The sequence below is a fragment of the Arvicanthis niloticus genome, chromosome 2 (genome assembly GCF_011762505.2).
Source record: "Arvicanthis niloticus isolate mArvNil1 chromosome 2, mArvNil1.pat.X, whole genome shotgun sequence".
NCBI lineage: Eukaryota > Metazoa > Chordata > Mammalia > Rodentia > Muridae > Arvicanthis > Arvicanthis niloticus.
This window is the reverse complement of record NC_047659.1, coordinates 11827319-11846682: the sequence shown is the minus strand read 5'-3', so window position 1 is coordinate 11846682 and position 19364 is coordinate 11827319. Positions and strand designations below refer to the sequence as shown.

General features: G+C 48.4%; 1 protein-coding gene across 9 annotated transcripts in view; it reads left to right on the top strand.

Moving 5' to 3' along the window:
• Positions 1-4927, top strand: part of Gapvd1 (GTPase activating protein and VPS9 domains 1) — a 76754-nt gene extending 71827 nt beyond the window's left edge. For 8 of the 9 annotated variants that reach the window (XM_076928566.1, XM_034493977.2, XM_034493978.2 and 5 more), the window contains 3 exons: positions 1355-1427; positions 2508-2705; positions 2955-4927. In XM_076928566.1, the coding sequence (XP_076784681.1) occupies positions 1355-1427; positions 2508-2705; positions 2955-3095 (412 nt within the window). In that variant the 3' untranslated portion in view covers positions 3096-4927. Of the gene's footprint in view, positions 1-1354; positions 1428-2507; positions 2706-2954 lie in introns of those variants that run through there. The other variant, XM_076928567.1, reaches the window with a different exon arrangement.
• The last annotated feature ends 14437 nt before the right edge of the window (positions 4928-19364 follow it).

Here is a 19364-nt window from a genome sequence, read left to right as displayed (position 1 = left end):
AGAGGAATGTAGAGAATTTGGCTTTTGTGTTTTTCTTTTCTGTTTTCTTGAGTGCTACTACGTGGTCCTGATTCTACCCCCAAGCATACTGACATTGTCATCATGATTTCTAGCAAACGGCAATGAGTTTGGTGCCCAGGGCTCCTCAGCAGTCTGTGTGGTAGGGTCTCAAGGAAGGCCTAATGTTAGTGTTTTTTGCTTTTTACAGATTTTGTGTGTGCATTGGTACACATGCTGTGGGTAGGACCCAGGGTTTCATGTGTGCTCTGTCACTTCCTGTGAAGTGAAGTAGGCCTTTGGGTTGTTCCAGCCTCCCCGCTAAGTGGTCTTGGTCTCAGGCTGCTTGCTGATGCTGCCCCATTTCCTTTCCAGAGGAGAGGCATGGGCTATGGAGTTGGGATGCTAAATCTATAGGTACCACAGAGAGGTTTATCCCTCCCACGGCTTCATCCATTTCTGCAGGTTTTACAGAGTGTAGAGAGCAGACTTGTCTCTAGAAAGGATCGGGAGCCAGGAGACTGGATTTAGTCCCTGCTACTGAGGTAGAGCCTTAACTTTTAAAATCCTAATTACGGTCATCAAAGGAAGGGCTGGACAGGTAGTCAAGTCTTGTCTTCATCTGAGAGCTGTGGTCTTTGCTTTCTGGCCTGTGACCGTCCTGCTTGTCACTTGTCTCCCCACTGCCCTCTCTTTCACTGCACAGTGCGTTCAAGCTCCGGACCTCCACACTCCTGTGGCCTCTTGGCTCACTCAGCAGTGTTTATTTCTTTTTTTAAAAAAAGATTTCTTTTTATTTATGTGTGTATTTTTATGTAATTGTATGCATGTGTGTGTAAGGGTCAGTGCCCTTGAGTTGGAGGCCGTGTGAGCTGCCTAACCTGGGTGCTGAGAGCAGAACTCAGCAGCACATCACAGCTGAGCTGCCTCTCCAGCCCTGCAGCATTTCTAAGTGAATGTGTAAGAGATGGTCTTGTTATATAGTCCAAGCTAGTGCTGGCCCTGACATCCCGATCCCCCTTCCGTAACCTCTGCTGGAATTACAGACATCCTCGGCCATGCTTGGACTTCCCCATGACCTCCTCTGTTCTTCCTGCTTTTACGTAGTTTAGGCTAGTCTCTAACTTACCATGCCGAGCTAAGATAAGCCTTTCTACATGAACTGTACCTATGACTAAGAGAGTCACAATGTAGTAGTCATAGTAATAGTCATAAAACAATAATAATGTAGCCATAATGTAATCTATACCTAGAAGTGAGTCTAAAATGCTTTGCTTTGATAAAATACAGTTGTGACTATTTGTATACTTTACTTTCAGAAATGTGCATTTACATATGAATTTTGGGTGGTTTTCAGGGTTCTGCATGAACATATCCAGAGATTATCTAAAGTAGTGACTGCAAACCACAGAGCCCTGCAGATCCCTGAGGTAATGTGGGCTTGTGTGTAGCGTGGGTGCTGGTGTACTTGGAGAGATAACACTTCAGCAAGGCCCCGGGTGCCCCAAGTCATTTCCCCAGGTGATCTCTCCTTTCATTGTCACTGTCCCCAGGGAGCTTCTGAAGTGTAACTTCCTCTGTGTAGAAAAGGACCTCAGTGGAGGGGGGGAGAGCCCGTAGTAGTATACCCCTTAGAGTAGCTCTGCCCCAGCTCTGCCTTCCTGGGCAGTGGCCTGCCCCTGCCCACCTTCAGCCTGGGCTTTGCAAAGGGATCCTGTTCTGATGTGGACAAGAACTGTTCCAGAAGAAATGATCAGTCTGCATGGCCTCAGGACAAGTGCTTTCTAAAATGGCACGGTGCAGCTCTTAGGGGTTTCTGTCTGTTTAACATTCCTTATGATGAAACGTTGAGTACTGCAGAGTTTTAGATTTTCTTTGGTATTGATTTTTTTTCTTGCTTGGTGTTTGTGTGTTTGTTTAAGATAGACCTCCCCTGCCCGGAACACACACGCAAGGTCTCTCTCTGTAGCTCTTACTGTCCTGAAACTCCCTATGTAGACCAAGCTGGCCTTGAATTCACAGCGATCCTCCTGCCTCTATCTTAAGAGTAGAGACAGAGGCTTTCATAGTCCTCGCTAACCTCAGGCTTGGTATGTTGCTGAGGCTGGCCTTCACCTCCTGACCCTCCTGCATTGATCCCCTGAGTGCTGTGATCCCAAGCTTCCGCCACCATCCTGGGCTTTGATTTTGTTTTTGTAGAAGCACTGCAACAAGGAGCCTTAGTGATGTCTACATTGCCTTCTTGCTGCTGCTTCTCTGTGCTGTTGAAATCAGCTAAATGGAAAGTCTCATCCTAGCTTTGTAAGAAACTCACAGGGAGGCTATGAGCTCCGGGCTCTGCAGTATACCACCACCTCTGCCCAATGGCTAGGCTGTTGTTTTGAAATGGGTTTTATCTTGGGTGGTCGGGAAGGAAATGGTCCCTTGTCAGCTTGCTGAGGCAGGGACCATGGCTGCTGTGCAGATTGCTGTGGATTCATGATCTGTATGTTGTCTGCCATCTTGCTTAGGTTTATCTTCGTGAGGCACCGTGGCCATCTGCACAGTCAGAAATCAGGACAATAAGTGCTTACAAAACCCCCCGGGACAAAGTACAGTGTATCCTGAGAATGTGCTCCACCATCATGAACCTCCTAAGCCTGGCCAATGAGGACTCTGTCCCCGGGGCAGATGACTTTGTTCCTGTGTTGGTGTTTGTGTTGATAAAAGTGAGTCTCTTAGTATTGTCTGATAGTTGATGTGGCCTCATGAGCAGGGTGGCACAGAGGTAATGGATTTGAATCCTGAGCTTCTTCTAAGACGTGAAGTTGCTTAATTCCAAAACAGTCTACAGATCATCAGTTGTCCAGAGGCCTGACATGGCAGCTCCCACAGATCATGGAAGAACAGATGCTAAGATGGCCCTGGCAGAGCACAACACCGAGTAATGGCCTCTTTCTTATTTCCCATCTGTCTAGGCAAACCCACCCTGCCTGCTGTCCACTGTGCAGTACATCAGCAGCTTCTACGCCAACTGTCTGTCTGGAGAGGAGTCCTATTGGTGGATGCAGTTCACAGCAGCTGTGGAGTTTATTAAAACCATCGATGACAGAAAGTGACCAAGACCAGGACCACCAAGGCAGCAGACTGTAGCCAGGAAACAGATCTCTAAGAACGTGTAGCAGCTTCCTTGAAAGCTGAATATTGTTTTGTCTAATACTGTACAGCTTCCAGACGTTTCCACATGGCTCGTCCTAAGCAGATTAACAAGCTAACATGCAGGTCCTCGCTCCTTTCGGCCTTTCTGAGTTGCATATTTTATTTCCTGTCCCCAAATAGAGAGTAGTACTGCAAAAGGGACCATGTTTTTCAGGTGTTTTAAATTTTTAAACCAGAACAGAATCTTTTAGGAAACGTCTAGATCTTTGTTCATGAATTCCCTGTTTGTCCTTTTAATTTTTAGAAAAACAGTGTGCCTCTTCCAAGTCGCTATGTGAGCATTAGTCGTGAGGCACCTGCCCTGAGGGTCTCAGGAGATCGCTGCGGCCTCCCTACATACACTCTCCTAAGGAAGAGCTAAGAAGGAAATGTAAATCTAATATATATTTATATTTGATGTACTCTGGGCATCTTCAGACTCTAATAAACAAGGACAGTTGCTGAGAGTAGGCTGTGACATTCCCTCTTGTGAAATGGTTTCCTTGACAAAATTTAAGCTGAGCTTAAAAGCAAAAGTGGAAATATTTATTAGTGTGGAATACAGTTTATCACTCTCCATGTGTGGAGTCTGATGGGGAAGTCATGTAGGCGTGTACCACCGTGGACATGTGTTGAGCCTGCGCACTGGGGCAGACTCCACCCTGCGTTACATGGATGAGCAGTACGTGTCGTGGCAGGCGTGCACGCGCGCCCTTTCTTCGCACCTGCGCACATAGTGGAAGCCACGGAGGGCTCCTTACTGAGTCTCAGCTGTCATCTGTTCACATTGAGTGCACAGACCAGGAGTTCAGTGAATGTCATTTTTTTAAACTAATTTGTATGCTCTGCTCTACTGATCCAGGTTTTACTAGTGTTAAACTATTTTGATCAACCACACTGTTCTTATGGAAAAATCTATTTTGGCAGTTTCTGTGCCTTTATTGCCCTCTTCCGAAAAAAGAAAAAGTGTCTCTGTAGTTTGGTTTGCGTTGTACATCAGTAATTAATCAGGAATGGGCTTTGGTGCCTGAGAAGCTGGCCCAGGAGGCACACCAGAGCTTCAAGCACAAGTCTTGTACATAGGCCATCACTGACGGGTTTCACCTTGTATGTTTCCTAAACCTGTTTAGCTTTTTTGACAAATGCTGCAATCCCATACTTCCAAGTCCCTTATGGTGACAGCAATACAGGCATCTTCTAAGGGACCTGTGACAACCAGCCATGAGCAGACGGGTAACAGCGTCTGCTCCCTCTGAGAACTCGGCCACACCGTGCCAAAAGAAGCTGGGTTTTCGTCATATTTTCACAGCTTCCTTCCCTTCCAGATCTCAAGACAGGAATTTACGTAGGAGTGTGAGGTGTGGTTTCTGCCTTTTAGGGAGAGATCAAAACTAAACTAATATCACAAATACCCGTTCAGATGTTGGATCAGGAAATCTCTGTCTTCATGGGCTGTTGTTGTCCACCTTGCCTTGGGGTTAGAAGTCACATCCCTTCCTGAGTACACTGCAAGCCAAACTGACACAGTTCTGCAGCTAGAAGGGAGTCTAACATCTACTTCAGCACTGATTCAATAAATGTTAAGTCCACAGAAGATTTTGAATAGTTGGAATTCATTGTTATGGGACTTAACTTGTAAATCAATGAGATCTCTCTCTCTCTCTCTCTCTCTCTCTCTTTCTCTTTCTCTCTCTGTAACGGTAGCTAAATATATTCCATGTTATCACTGTGGAAATAAATATGAAGATGTGGACGTTGCTGCAGGGCTCTTTTCTGTGGAATGAAGGTCATGGTGTGAGGTGTAGGGCTTCAGTACCTCAGCAAGTGGTAAGGTACAGCCTGGCACCTCTGACGTGGGCTAGAAGCCAGCACTGGCCAGGGGCAGACTCCAGCAGCCACCAATGCTTTGCATTCACATTCAGGTCATGATTCTTTTCCCCCATATTTATTTTATATATATAGGTATTTTACCTATATGCCTGTCTGTGCAGTTGTGTATGCACATGGAGTCCAGAAGAGGGCATTAGATCGCTGGAACTGGAAAACAGATGGCTGCAAACTGCCATGTGGTTGCCAGGACTTGAACCTGGGTCCCCTGGAATAGCAGCCAGTGTTCTGAACTGCTGTGCCGTCACTCCAGCCCCATAATGGAATTCTTGCAGGGTTGGCGTCTCAATTAGCAAGCATCTACTTCCTGACAGTGGTAGCATGCCACTGGAAGTAACTTGATTTGTGTGTTTTCCTGGAAAGGGGGTAATCATGGGGAGTCACCTGGGGAAGTGCTCAGACACCTAGAATTACAGAGAATTTACAAAATTAATGGATAGTAAATGGGGAGTCAGTGGCTCAGCTCATGAAAGATCTATAGAATTAAAGAAAAGAAAAATGCATTTATATTTTCAGTTAATATCCTGTTTTTGGATGTAATAGATTGCAGACCATCTTTCCATATATACTTTTTATTTTTAATTTATTTTCTCAGTGCATTGGTGTTTTCCTGCCTATATGTCTATGTGAGGGAGTCAGATCCTGGAACTGGAGTTACAGTTGTGAACTGTCATATGGGTGCTGGGAATTGAACCCAGGCCCTTTGGAAGGGCAGCTAGGGCTCTTACCTGCTGAACTGCCATTACAGCCCTTAAACTTTTTTTAAACTAGGAAGCATTTTTGTTTGTTTGTTTTTCCTCCTTGCCTTAGGTAAAATCTTGGCCATCATAATAGTCGCTTCTTTTGTTTGGTGTGCTCATTTGTGAAAAATGCTGCTCAGAGCTTTTAAATCGACCATTGCTGTTGAAAGGCTCTTGGGCTTTCAGAGCATTGAAAGTGGGTAGGATACATGGGTATCCTCTTCTTGTGTGTCTTGAATGTATTTATTGGAACTGGATTTCATGGATATATGTTCCTGAAGTGTGTGAGCAAAGACCTTAAAGCAGGGCTGTGGTCTTGCCTAGAAGCCTGCTTTCACCTGCAAGCTGAGCCGGGCGCCATCTCACACTGCTGATGGTGGGCTTGTCTGCTAAAGTAAAGGCTGACTAGGAACTTCATCTGCGTGGCCTTCCTTTTGGTGACTGGGTATGAAGAGAGAAGGGAGGCACAGGCCAGATGGAGGTGACAAAAACAGCAATCCACGCAGTGTGGCATTAGCAGGATAGCCTCTTCCCTCTGCTGCTCTGTCTGTTTCCTTAAGGAAAGTCTGCACTCTTCTTAGTTCTTTGGGGTCTAGCAAGTTGATTCTGTGTTTGCTGCTACTGGGGTGTGTGTGTGTGTGTGTGTGTGTGTGTGTGTGTGTGTGTGTGTGTGTGTATGTGACCATTTCCTTGAAGCTAGCACATTTCCGTGGTAGACTGTTGGAACTCTGATTGCCAAGGGTTTGAAAGCTGTGTCTCAGGCCTGTGAGCCCAGCCTATGGAGCCTGGAGAGCGGGGGCTGTCAGCCTGGACTGTGGAGCAAGAGCCCATCTCAAGTCAATAATAAAAGTGCTTGAGAGCTTTGCCAGGTGGGTGTTGGTGGGCTCCAGGAGCAGGCTGGGTGTAACTTTTTACTGGGGAGAACACTTAGACAAGAGAAGGTACAGTCTGCTGTGGTGGGGGAGAGCTAAGCAGAGGCAGGTTCAGGTGAGGAAGGTTTCCATGTGAGCTCTGGGCCGGATGGCAGGGCTCTTTTCTGCTGAGATGACACCTGTGTTGTCTGCTGTACCCGAAAAGCTTTGTGCTGGCTTTCCTCCAGCGAGCCTGGCCTTGTGTCAGCCTGGATGGTGAGCTTCGTCCCCCAGTCCCGTTTCTCTGTATGGTGTCAGTCTGTGAACCCGATTACCAGGGACAGTGTGTCACTGCTGTGTTTCTATATTCTGTATTCAGAAGCATTGCTGAAAGCAGGCTTCACTTGAATATTACCAATGTTCTCCATGAGTTTATTTATACTTAGGAAATAGCTATAGATACTTATCCATACGGAAGATTACAAATTTGAGGCCAGCCTGGGCTATATAACAAGACCATCTCAACAAAAATTTTGTTTATATGGTGCTAGAAGGAACTAGAAAGATCCAGCAGTCCTTGATCTGAACAGCTCTTGTCTTAGGACACTTCCTGCCTGGCCATACTAGGTATTCATCAGCTGGCTCTCTTTGGTGCACTCCAGCAACAGAGATGTTGCAGAACATCCCTGTTAGCCTGGGTGGAGGCAAGCTGTTGAGAGACGGGCCCTATCTACAAGGAAGACGTCCTCTAGAGGCTGGCTTACCTGGTAGGAAGGTGCTTTCCCAGAAAGACATGCTTCTGATGTGGAAGGAAGGAAGCAGCTGAAAGCTCACTTTTCCTTCACAATGGTCACAGTTAAAACGGGACTCTGACTTTCCTAGAATTGAGAGAATCCATCATCTCTTGCTAAGTGTATGCATCTCTTGTATTCCTGTTCATGCTGCCCCGACCTCTCGAGTCTGCCTGCACTACTGAGATCCCTGGAGTGGAGCCTGGTCTGAAACCAATTTCAGGTGTACACATGCTGCCCACCTAAAGATGGAATATTGAGTAGGTCGTGACAAACTTAGAAATGTTTATCACGTGATCATGCTGGGCAATCCAAAAAGATCCAAAAAATAAAAAAAAAATTTTTTTTTAAATTTGAGTGTAAGTTTTTTGGCCTATAGACAACAAACTTGAAGTGCAGGGATCTTATTTCTGTTGTCTGGGAATCCCACGTACTGCTAACACATGGGATTTTATGCCACTCACCAGAATGTCCAAAGAGAGTTTTCACTTTGGCTTCCTTAGCTCTCCTGTAATTCAGAGTTGTGACAAGATTTCTGTGACTTAGGACAGAGAGGTTTCCTCAGTTGGCTCTTGACTAGCCCATTCAAAGGAGATGATGTAACCTACCACTATCAATTATCATTTTGGGGGGTGGACTCCAGAAACTGGATTTTTTTTTTTTTTAAAGACCGGGTTTTTCTATGTATCCCTGACTGGCCTGGAACTCTATGTAGTCCAGGCTGGCCTCAAACTCACAAAGATACTACTTCTGCCTCTGTCTCTAGAGTGCTGGGATTAGAAAGCAGTTTTTAACCTTTTTTTTTTTTTTTTTTTTTTTTTAATATGAGTACACTGCAACTGTTCTCAGACCCACCAGGAGAGGGCATCAGACCCCATTACAGATGGTTGTGAGCCACCGTGTGGTTGCTGGGAATTGAACTCAGGACCTCTGGAAGAGCAGTCAGTGCTCTTAACCGCTAAGCCATCTCTTCAGTCCAAGCCAGTCTTAACAAAAGTAATCCAGCCAAGTCTGCGGCTGCTGGGAAACTTTTTCTGTTCCGCTTTGTCTACCTTTACAAGTGAGGCCTGTCTTCCCTATAGCTCCTCCAGCCTCTCAGGTGTTACCTTTGTCTCCTGTAAGTATCCTTGGAGGACCGGTGACTCCTTCCTTTCCTCTCCAGTAAGGCCTTGCCACTCCAGTGCTCCTCCTGTTTGCCTGTACAGTCACAAGCAAATGTCCCCAGATGCTTGCTGCTGGGAGTGGATGGTAGAAACTATCTTTTCTTTCCAAATTCTGGGAAGGCTTGTCTGTCACTCAGTGGTCTTTGGCTCCACAGTACCCACTTTTTGGGAAGATTATGCCCATAGCCTCTCCTGGCTCTAGTGAGCTGCAGATGGGTGCAGGTGTGTACAAGTAGGCTGCAGTCGGTCTGCAGGTGAGCTGTGGGTACGTTTGCATCTCGGCAGTTTTACTCACGTGGTAAAACCCAGAGGGCCTGCAGCGACACACCACATCCCTTGTCCGAGCCCAGGAGGCCTGGTTGGGACAACCGCGACTGGATATAAACTCTCCAGGGTGGGGGTTACAGGCTGCGCATGCGCTGGCCGACCCTTCCTCTGCTCCGGTGCCGGATCCTGAAGCCAGTGACTGCCACATAAAGTGGACCTGCTGGAAAAGCAAATGGGAAGCCGTGGAACCCAGACTGTCCATGCCCGGCTCCCTCTGTATCATGTGCAGCCCACGCGGGACATCCCGAATGCCCGCTCCTCCTGCGCGAGCGTTCGCGGTCGTGTCCAGCGCATCGATGCATCTGCCCTTGAAGAACGCAGTTGTAGCCCTACTTGGTCAGGTTAGGTGGCATCTGCTGATGGTTCTGCCGGGATCTTGCCCTTGTCCCCTGCTTGATTCCTGTCTGGCAGCTTTCTTCCAACCCCCGCCTCCCCCGCTTTGCCGCTCCTTGGGTGACATCTTGTGGCCAAGGACAGGTACAAAGCATTGGCTGAGGGGCGGCTCTGTGGGTCTGGGCTCAGCAGTCCCAGCTTTCAGAGCATTAAAGGAGCCCTGTACCAGGACAGCACTAGACAGACCCCAGGTTACACACGCAAATACAGCCGGCGCCTCCTTGTCCACCCGAGTCTTGTGAAATGGTCATCATTCCCAGCGTATGAAGCTTCTGTATGCCAATTCCGTATCAAAGTTACTGTCGTGCCATCGACATCGATGTCCATCGCTCAAGGTGAAAGGTGACAGTCCCAACATCGGGGAGCCTTCACATCCCATTCTGCAGGGGATGGTGCTGGAGACTGCTGTGTCTTTAGTCACAGCGTCACCACGCACTCCGAGACCATTTTCATCTGCCAAGAGTAGTGCCCGCATGTCCCTCCTACAGCATGGGCATCGCCGTGGGCCTCACGGTCCTGGTTTCCCTGTCGTTGCTGGGATAAAATACCCTGACAAAAGCAAGTTTAAAAGGAAAGGGCTTTATGTGGCTTACAACTCCAGATGATAGCCTATCGTGGGGACTACTCAAGGCAAGAACTTGAAACAGCAGAGAGAATGAATACGAGCCATGCCGCTTAATGCAAGTTTTCTAGCTCTTGTCTGGGGCTCAGCCCTTGAAATAATACTATGCACATTCAAGGTGGGTGTTTCCATCAAAGTTTCCACGTAATTGGGTTATTTCCAGCAAATAACCCAATTACGAACACCCTGCCACACACACAAACGGAGCCAAGTCCAACCTGATTTAGACAACTCCTCACCTAGATCTCTCCAGGTGTCTGTACATTGTGTCGACAATTAAAACCATCACACCCTCGGACACTAGAAATGAGAGGTGGCTTATCAAAGCTGTACAGAAAACAGGGCATAGACTGTAGCTCACCAGAACAGAATCTGTTTGGGAGGCGTCCTCAAGTGAATGGTTCACCATGAAACAATTCTTCTATAGTTCTACCCTCAGTTTTAAATGGTTGCATACGACCTAATATTATGGATATAATTTATTTCCCTATTGATGACTATTTGAAAACACTCAGTTTTTGGTTTTTGGTTTTTTTATTTACGTGTATATGTGTGCCTGAGTGCATACATGTCGGTGCATCATGTGTGTGCAGGACTCATGGAGGCAAGGAGGGGGGGTTGGATCTCCTGGAGCTAGAGGTACGGATGGTTGTGAGCCACCACGCGGGCGCTGGAAATCGAACTCATCCTCTGGCAGAGCAGCCGGTGCTCTGAGCCTCTGAGCCATCTCTCCAGCCCTGCTCGTGGCTTTGTTGTTGGTTTTTGAGACAGGGTTTCTCTGTGTAGCCCTGGCTGTCCTGGAGTATGTAGTCCAGGATGGCCCTCCTGCTCACAGAGATCCACCTTCCTCTGCTTCCTAGGTGCTGGGATTAAAAATGTGCACCACCATTCCCTGCTCTGGTGACTATTTTTAAAAGAGGGCTAGTGAGCGTGAGGGGGGAGAGAGAGAGAGAGAGAGAGAGAGAGAGAGAGAGAGAGAGAGAGAGAGAGAGAGAGAGAGAGTGTGTGGTGCATGTCTGTAGCCCCAGCACTTGGGAAGTGGAAGCAGGCAGTTCAGCTACCCAGTGAGTTCCTGGCTAGCCAGCCTGGGCTCCCTGAGATCCTGAGCTTGGTGACAGATGACTTTTAGTCCCTCTGGTGGAAGAGGCAGGTGGATCTGTGAGTTTGAGGCCTGCCTGGTCTCTGTAGTGAGTTCTAGGCCAAGGCTACATAGTAAGACCCTGCCTTAACAAACAATAGCTGGTCGGTGGTGGCCCACGCTTTTGTTCCCAGGCATAGGCTGGGTATTTTTAGCTTCCTAGAGATCTGACCCTGTCTGCTTTCTGCAAAGCCAGCCTCCCAGGACCGTGGAGGATTATGGGAGCCAGGGCGCAGGGGGAGCAATGCAAGCTGTAGCAGGGTGTTCCAATGGCAGTATCTTATGATCTCCATGGATGTCATCTCCTTCTGTATGAGTCCCTTGGCACAGGGATGGACACTCTCAGTGTCTCAGTGCCATGGTTTGGCATCTAGCAGGAGTCCACAAGTCAGACTGGATTTTAGTCTCCGTAGAAGGGAAGAGCCATGTTCCTGTTCATGGCCCAGGTACATCATCGGTGTCAATGACATAGCAAAAGTAAGCAAGCCGGTGACTTTCACCTCCTCTTTGCTGCAGCTGGCTGGCACTAGAATTCCTGGTAGGTCTCGGGGGCTGGGGGCCTGTGGGTGGAGGTGGAGGGCGTGGGAAAGCAGCAGGATGGTAGAATTCTGTGAAGGGGAGGGAGAGACGAAGGAAGCCTCCAGGTGGCTGGGTGGATCGCCCCACTGGGCGGCGGCGGCCTCCTCTCCTGCACAGATTGAGTCTATGATGAAGATGAATGGAATCCTTTTGGTTAGCAATCAAGCCAGCTAGCTACCTGTGCCCAGGGTCCCTCCCACTAGCCCGGAGCAGGGAAACATTAGGATCGGAAATTGCAGCCCTACCACATGGTTAGCACAGAAACTCGGCAACAACAGACCAGCAGCCTTGATTAGAGGATAAATGATACAGGATGCCAGCAAGCTTGGCAAGAACGAGCCAACAGATGACAGCTTGCTCCAAAGCACGGTGGCCCAGATGGGTGAAAACCCTCTGGCCCAGCCTGAACCCCTCAGTGAAGTGGCCTGAATGACCAGAACCCTTCCTTCAGCAGTGGTCGTGGGGGCCTAATGGCTGGATGAGGGAGAGATGGAGTAGTGTTTTTTGTGTTGTTGAGGAAAATTAACGGGGCTCACAGAGTCCAGATTTCACACTGAGAGGCACGGCTGCTGAGGACGCCTTCCCCCACCCCACCGCCACCAATCCCACTTTTTCTCAATATGTCCATAGCAGAGAGAGAGGGGGGGGAAGGGAGAGGGGGGAGGGACAGGGGGAGGGGGAGGGGGAGGGAGAGGGAGAGGGAGGAGAGGGAGAGGGAGGAGAGGGAGGGAAAGAGAGGGAGGGAGGAGAGAGCGCTGATCATTCTGGTCACATGCACTGAGGAAGGAAAGTCTGCCGCCATACCAGTTAATACTGTCTGCGAGATTGCAGGGGGCATGCTTAACTCACTTCAGGTGCGCTAGAAGCTTCGCACAATGGAGAAGCTAATTGCAAATCATGCCTATTTATTCATTAAACAGGGCCTAGGGGAAATTCAAAGAGGCAGCACTGTCTTCTCTTCATTCAATTTGCAGTCTGTGATTAAACGGAACACAGCTGTAAGGCACGGGCTGTCTGCTCTGTTCCCGCCTCTTCTCAGGATCAGGTGACCCTTTCTTTAGGGGTTGTGTCTGACCTCAAACGGGGCCTTGTCTTTCCTCTTCTGTGGTTCAGCCTAGTGACATCAGGTGAGTCCTTTCAGCAGGCCGCATCCCAGTGTCCTCATCTGTAAAGTGGGTGCATGAGGTGCCAAGAGGCTGAAGGGAAGGAGGTCTGTCCTGTGTGGTCCCGTTTACTGTGTGGTGACATGATATTTTCTCTGGCACCCTCTGACCTTTTACAGGAGTGGCCTTCATGGAGGTAGAAGGCCCAGGGTCTGTCTCCCTGATTCCCAGACTCAACACCAAGCCAGACACAATGGAGGTCTTGTTTAGGGCTGGCTACAGCTGAAGCTTCCTACCCTGGAACAGCCCAGGTGTCTGCTCTCTGACAGTATGATCAACTGTCCTGTTTGCCCAGGACTGGGGGTTTCTGTAGATGTGACATTGTTCAGGACCTGTCCCAGGCAAGTCAGGGTAGTTGGCCTCAGTGTTCTTGTGTCCTAGGACATTCTCCTTACCTAAAGCCTCCTAAAATAACCACCAAAGAGGCATTTATCTGACTTGGTTTACAGATGGGTATCATGGACTTCCCTAATTTAACCCTACTACCCATGTGAGGGCCGCAGGAGGGTGCAGGCTTCTGCTCATTTGTTCTCTGTGATTCTGAGGGCTGGCAGTCTTTGTGTTCTGTGGCTCTACCTTCTTCTATTATTTTATTATTATTATTAGTGTTGGGGGAGCATGTGTGTCGGTCACAGGATAACTTGAGGGAGCCAGTTCCCCCGTTTCCACCATGTAGGTCCCAGAGATGGAATCCACGCCTTCAGCTTTGGCCACAAGCCCTTTACCCCCGTCTCCACAGAGCCATCTCTCCAGCCCATTATTAGTGTTGTTGTTATCATAGCATTACCACCACAGGTCTCAGGTAGCCCAGGCTAACCTCAAGTTTGTCACAAAGTAGACGATGGCCTTGAACTTCTGATCTTCCTACCTCTGCCTTCCAAGTGCTGGGATTATAGGCACGAGCCACCATACCTGGACTATGTGGTTCTAGTGATGGGCTCCATTCTCATGTGAGGCTGACCCTCTATTATATCTGAGTTATATCCCTGTATTCAAATTTCATTCTGTTGCTGTGATAAGGTACTCTAGGAAATGGTTTGTTTTACTCTCCTGGTCACAGTCTATTACGGAGAGAAGCCAGGGAAGGGACTCAAGCAGAGACTTGAGACAGAAACCATGGGGGAACATTGCCTCCTGGCTTAGCAAACTTTTTGTCATAGCTCAGGACCGTCTGCCAGGGTCCACCCACAGTGGTCTGGGCCCCTCTAGTCAATTAGTAATTAAGACAATCACCCATGGACATGCCCACAGGCCCAGTCTGGTCTGGACAGGTCTTCAATTGAGACTTTCTTTTCAAGTGACTGTAAGTGGTGTCAAGTTCTCAGATGAGGAGAAGACACTAGAGTCCAGTCCTGCCTCTTTTTTTACCCCTTTGTTTTTATGAGGAAGGGTCTCCTTCTGTAGCCCAGGATAGCCTTGAATTCACTACATTGCCCTGTTTGGCCCTGAATGTGCTACCTAGCCAAGGCTAGCTTTGAACTCCTGTTCCTCCTGTCTCTGTCTCCCAGATGCTGGGATTCAGGTGTGCACCACGGTAGGCATCTGGAGGTATGCTCCCATTTCTGGGGTGGAATCCAGCCAGATCATCCTGATTGGATATTGCTACAGAGCCTGCATCCTAGCTGGTGTCTCTCAATGAGAGCTTGTGCCCAGGTTCAAGCCTCTACTGTTGCCTTCTCAGCTGAGTGGTAAGGTTCCTGTCTCCCTTCCTCTGCCCCGCTCTTGTCTCCCAAATGACCCTGACCTTGGACCTACTTTCCCTCTCTACCCCCGACCAGGGGGACCCCCCCCCATCTTCGAGGCCTCTCTGTTAAACACCCCATTTCCCAGGGCTCCCTGTGGGGTCCTGATGGGTTTCTAGACATGTTGCCATCCCCCCCATGGCTTCTAAAACATACAAATCACTCTGTCTGCGCTTGTGTGTTGTGTGTCTCATTACCAGGGATGCACATTTGAAAACAACAGAGGGTGAGATCTAAAAGCAACATGCAATTTTTATTACATATATCTCCAAATCTGCCATTAGGGCCGTCCCCACGGCATTATTGACCTTGGTTCCTTCTCATTTACATCCTGCATTTTTCATCCTTTGGAATATGGTGTTTGGGGACTTCTCCATCATTAAGTGGGTTTGCAGCGATTTCCCTGTGTGTTTTCTCCAAGGGATTCTGTTATGAGATGCACATTAAGTCTCCATTAATACCTCATTATCCGGCTGATAAGATTACCATGATAATGAGGCAGAGGTTCTAATTGTTTCATCGTATTGCTCTTCCATTTAATCCTTCCTCTCTACCTGGAAGTTGTTCACAAGCCACCGCCGAGGGCCTGGCTGGAGCCATCCTTCCCATTGGAGGAGCAGAGACTAGGATCCTTGTGGTTACTGGTGACTGGACCCAGAAGGGTGCTTGCAGAAGTGAGCTTCATGGGCTGGGTCTTTCAGATCGGGAGAGCCTCCTTGCAACAAGTCCAGGGACACAGGCTCCCATGTGCCTGTGACACAGGCACACAGGACCCCTACTTCAATGAGGGAGCTCGGCCTCTTCATTTCCTGCTCTATCTGCTCTCTGACTGCTTGGCCTTCTAGAACGTTCCTTGTTGGCCTCTTTGATGGAGGAGCCTGTGCGAACGTGAGGGAACCGGGCAAAGGCAGATCGAACCAGGGCATTGCTGGGCTCTAGGAATGTTTGACTACACATTTGGGAGTTCCTCTATCTTTTGGGGTTCCACTGAAGTGATCCTGTGACCAAGAGTGCCACCCCCATCAGACTCAGGGCACACAAGCTTTGAAGGAACCTGTGGCCAGGACATCCTGGAGTGGGGTAGCTTAGCATGAGGGAGACGCAGGCCCAGCCTTCATCATGGCTCTCCTGGCCCTCCAGCTCACAGGAACCACTTTGAGCCTGAGAGCATTTTTATTTATTATTATTTTAAAGGTATTTTTAGATTTTTAACTTGTTTTTTTGTTTGTTTGTTTATTTTATTTCTTTATTGTATTTGGGTGCTCTGTTGCATTACACCTGCATGCCACAAGAGGACATCAAATCCCTTTATAGATGGTTGTGAGCCACCATGTGGGTGCTGGGATTTGAACTCAAGACCTCTAGAAGAGCAGCCAGTGCTCTTAAGCACTGAGCCATCTCCCCAGCCTCTGAGAGCATTTTCAAAGTCTGCAAAGGTTTGGGGGCATCCAGAAGCTTGGTAGTTGTCACAATAGGTATGTGTAGCTTAGAGAAAGAGTGGGTAGAGACATTTCTGACCTCTGGTGTCCTGAGATTGGACCCCAGGTGAAAGGCTAGAAGCTGCCCACTTCCACAGGGCAGGATAGGATCACGCTGGGCAGGGAGGCTGTGGTAAGAGGTGACCAGTGCAGGTCCTAAACCAAAATTATGGATGACTTAATACAGCAATGTCCTTTCACAGCTGTGGGGGCCGAGGTGCAAATGAAGCTGCCAACGTGGTCACCCTTCCTCTACTCTTCTTAGGTCCTGGTGGATCTGTCTGTCACTCTGGGACCCTTGGCTCGTACCACTCCTGTCTCCGACTGTGTATCACAAGGGTCATCTTCCCTGTTTGTCCCCTGTCCATAAGCTCCAATCAAATTGGGTTCATCTTACTTTGATGATGTCAACCCATAAAGCCATGTGCAGGCATTAGGGTGAGTCTCTCAACACACCTTCCAAAATACATCCATGTACTTAAAACACAAGACAAGGCTGGGCATGGTGCCGCAGGCTTTGATCTCAGCACTTGGGAGGAAGAGGGTGAATTTGAGGCTAGCTGAGGCTATATTGTGAGCTCCAAGCCAGTTAAGGCTACACGGTGAGACTCTGACTCAAACAAACAAACAAACAAACAACACACAACAACCAAACAACAAAACCAAAACAACCCTCTCCCCTAAAGAAAAGCTACCACACCACGAAGACTGTATTATACAAAGCTGACTGTGCCTGGCAGAGCTTACAGACAGGGTTCTCCAGTGTTGACACCTGGGCCTAACTGTGTGTGGATGGGACATGATGGCTCCATCCAGCCCATTTTCTATGGTAGCTCAGATTGGCCTCAAACTCATGGCAATCCTCCTGCCTCAGCTTCCCTAGTGCTAGGATTATGGGTATGAGTCAACATACCTAGCTTGTACTTTTTTTTCTTCAGCCAGGCATGGTGGTGCACACCTATAACCTCAACACTCAAGAGGCACACCCAGGTGGATCTCTACCAATTCAGGGCCAGCCTGGTCTACATAGGGAGTTCCAGGTCAGCCAGGATGACATAGACAAACCCTGTCTCATAAATAAATAAATAAATAAATAAATATTTAAAAATATATTATGTTATAATTTTTGTGTGCTTTATTTTTGAGACATGGTGTCCTAGAGCCTAGCCTGCCCCAAACTCCATATCTCGTACAGGATGATCTCAACCTGGTGTAGTCTTTTCTATTTTATTCATGTGTATGAATGCTTTGTCAGGACGTGCGCTCATCACATTCATACCTGGTGGCCACAGAAACCAGGAAAGGCTGAGGCTGCCACATGGGCGCTGGGAACCGAACCCTGGTCCTCTGTAAGAGCAGCCAGTGATCTTAACCACTGAGTCGTTCTCACTCGACAGTAGCTTCTTCTTCCCTATGTCTTTATGTTGATGCAAAAACACAGATCCCTCCCTTAAAGGGAATAAAAGACAATTTACTCTGCAGCCAAATGAGTGACCATGGCCCGGGAGCACAGATTCAGGCCGCCCCAAGTCACACTCCAACATAATAGTTTATAGTAATAGAATAAGGAGAAGCTTGAATCTAGACACTCTTCCGATAGTTGGCCAGAAACATCAAGTGAAAGTGTCCCTACAAGCAGGGATATCTCTATCACAGGTGTCGCGTTACCTCACGACATGCTTGGCTTTTGAATTGTCAGAAGCCAGTAGTCTCTTAGCATATTCCAGAAAGATTTTCCTGGCAGTCACAAGGATATGAGTCTTTCACAGAGGTGGACAATGGAGGCTGGAGTTCTCAAGACAGCCCAAGATAACTCGCTCTGGATCTGCAACATTCTGACTCCCACAGTTTCTGAATTCCTACCAGTCATCAGAATTGTAACTCGAGCACAACTTTTCCTGTGACTTCAGCTCACGCCTGTGCCTCTAATTCTCAGTTGAAGGCTACACAAGCCCTCTTCTTGAGCCGGACAGTGGCCAGCTGTCCACTGAAGTGGCCAGTGCCGATGTCTGAAAATGCATACCCTTCTGTAACATCATTCAGGCTTGGGTTGGTCAGCTCTGGCACTGAAATGGGTTTGCTTTGTGGTTATCTTGGTTACCACCATGGCTTCACACTCCTCCCTTGCTTGATTAATAAAAGTGAGCATGTTTTTGTTATTTGTGTATATTTGTATATATGTAATTGTAATATATGTATATATATATTTATGCATATATGCATATATTTAAATTAATATAGTTTGTTTGTCTTTTGGGACAGGCTATCACTGTATTTACTTGACTCAGAGTCTAGCCCAGGCTAGCCCAAACTCCCCATGTGCTGTTGGACCTTCCTGCCTCTACATCCAGGCAGATGCCCCAGTGCAGTGCTGGGACTCAAACTTCCTTTGTGCCCTGTGAGGATTCTATAACAGCCTGAAGCAGGAGTCTGTGGGTGGGAGCTAAGGCTGGAGCTGTGGGATGGTACCTGGGCTTGGTGTCTGAAAGCTCCACTGTGTGAATGAAAGTGCACTGAGTGCCTGGTGCCCTGAGAGGCCAGAAGAGAATGCCAGGTCCCCTGGAACTGGAGTCACAGTCAGTTGTGAGCTGCCTTGTGGGAGCTGGAAATTGAACCTGAGTCCTCTGGAAGAGCAGCTGGAGCTCTGAACCACTGAGCCATCTCTCCAGTCCCCATCTGACCTTAAAGGGTAAGAGAGTGGGTGAGGGTGACGCCAGGAAGGAAGGGTGAAGGCAGGAAACCTAGTTGCTTCCCTGGTTCCTGGGGCAGCTGGCAGTGAGTAGTGGTGCCATGTCCTCCTGTCCTTTCCTACACTGTATTCTTCCTCCCTGAACTCCCAGCTGGTACTGAGACCTTGCTTGGCAGAGTGATATAAAACTTTCTTCTAGAAACCTCTGTGTCTTGGTCATTTCTCTTGCTATGATAAAACACCACCGCCAAAGCAACCTACAGAAGGAAGGGTTTATTTGGGCTTCCAGTCCTAGAAGGATAAGAGTCCCTCACCATGGGGTGGGTCAGCTGGAGCAGCAGCTGAGAGCTCACCTCATAAACTACAAGCAAGAAGCAGAGAGCACAAACTGGGAATCCCACCCCCACCCCCCACTCCCCACCCCCCACCCCTTGACATACTTCCTTCAGCAAGGCTCATCCCCAATCCTATGCAAACAATGCCACCAGCTGGGGACCATGTAGCCAAATGCCCAAGAATATGTTGATGGGAGACATCTATTCAAACCGCCACACTCCAGTCAGTGATGTCCCTGCCTCAGATGGCGCATGGGTACCAGCAGTTCTTAGGAGGCCACGACATCTGTGG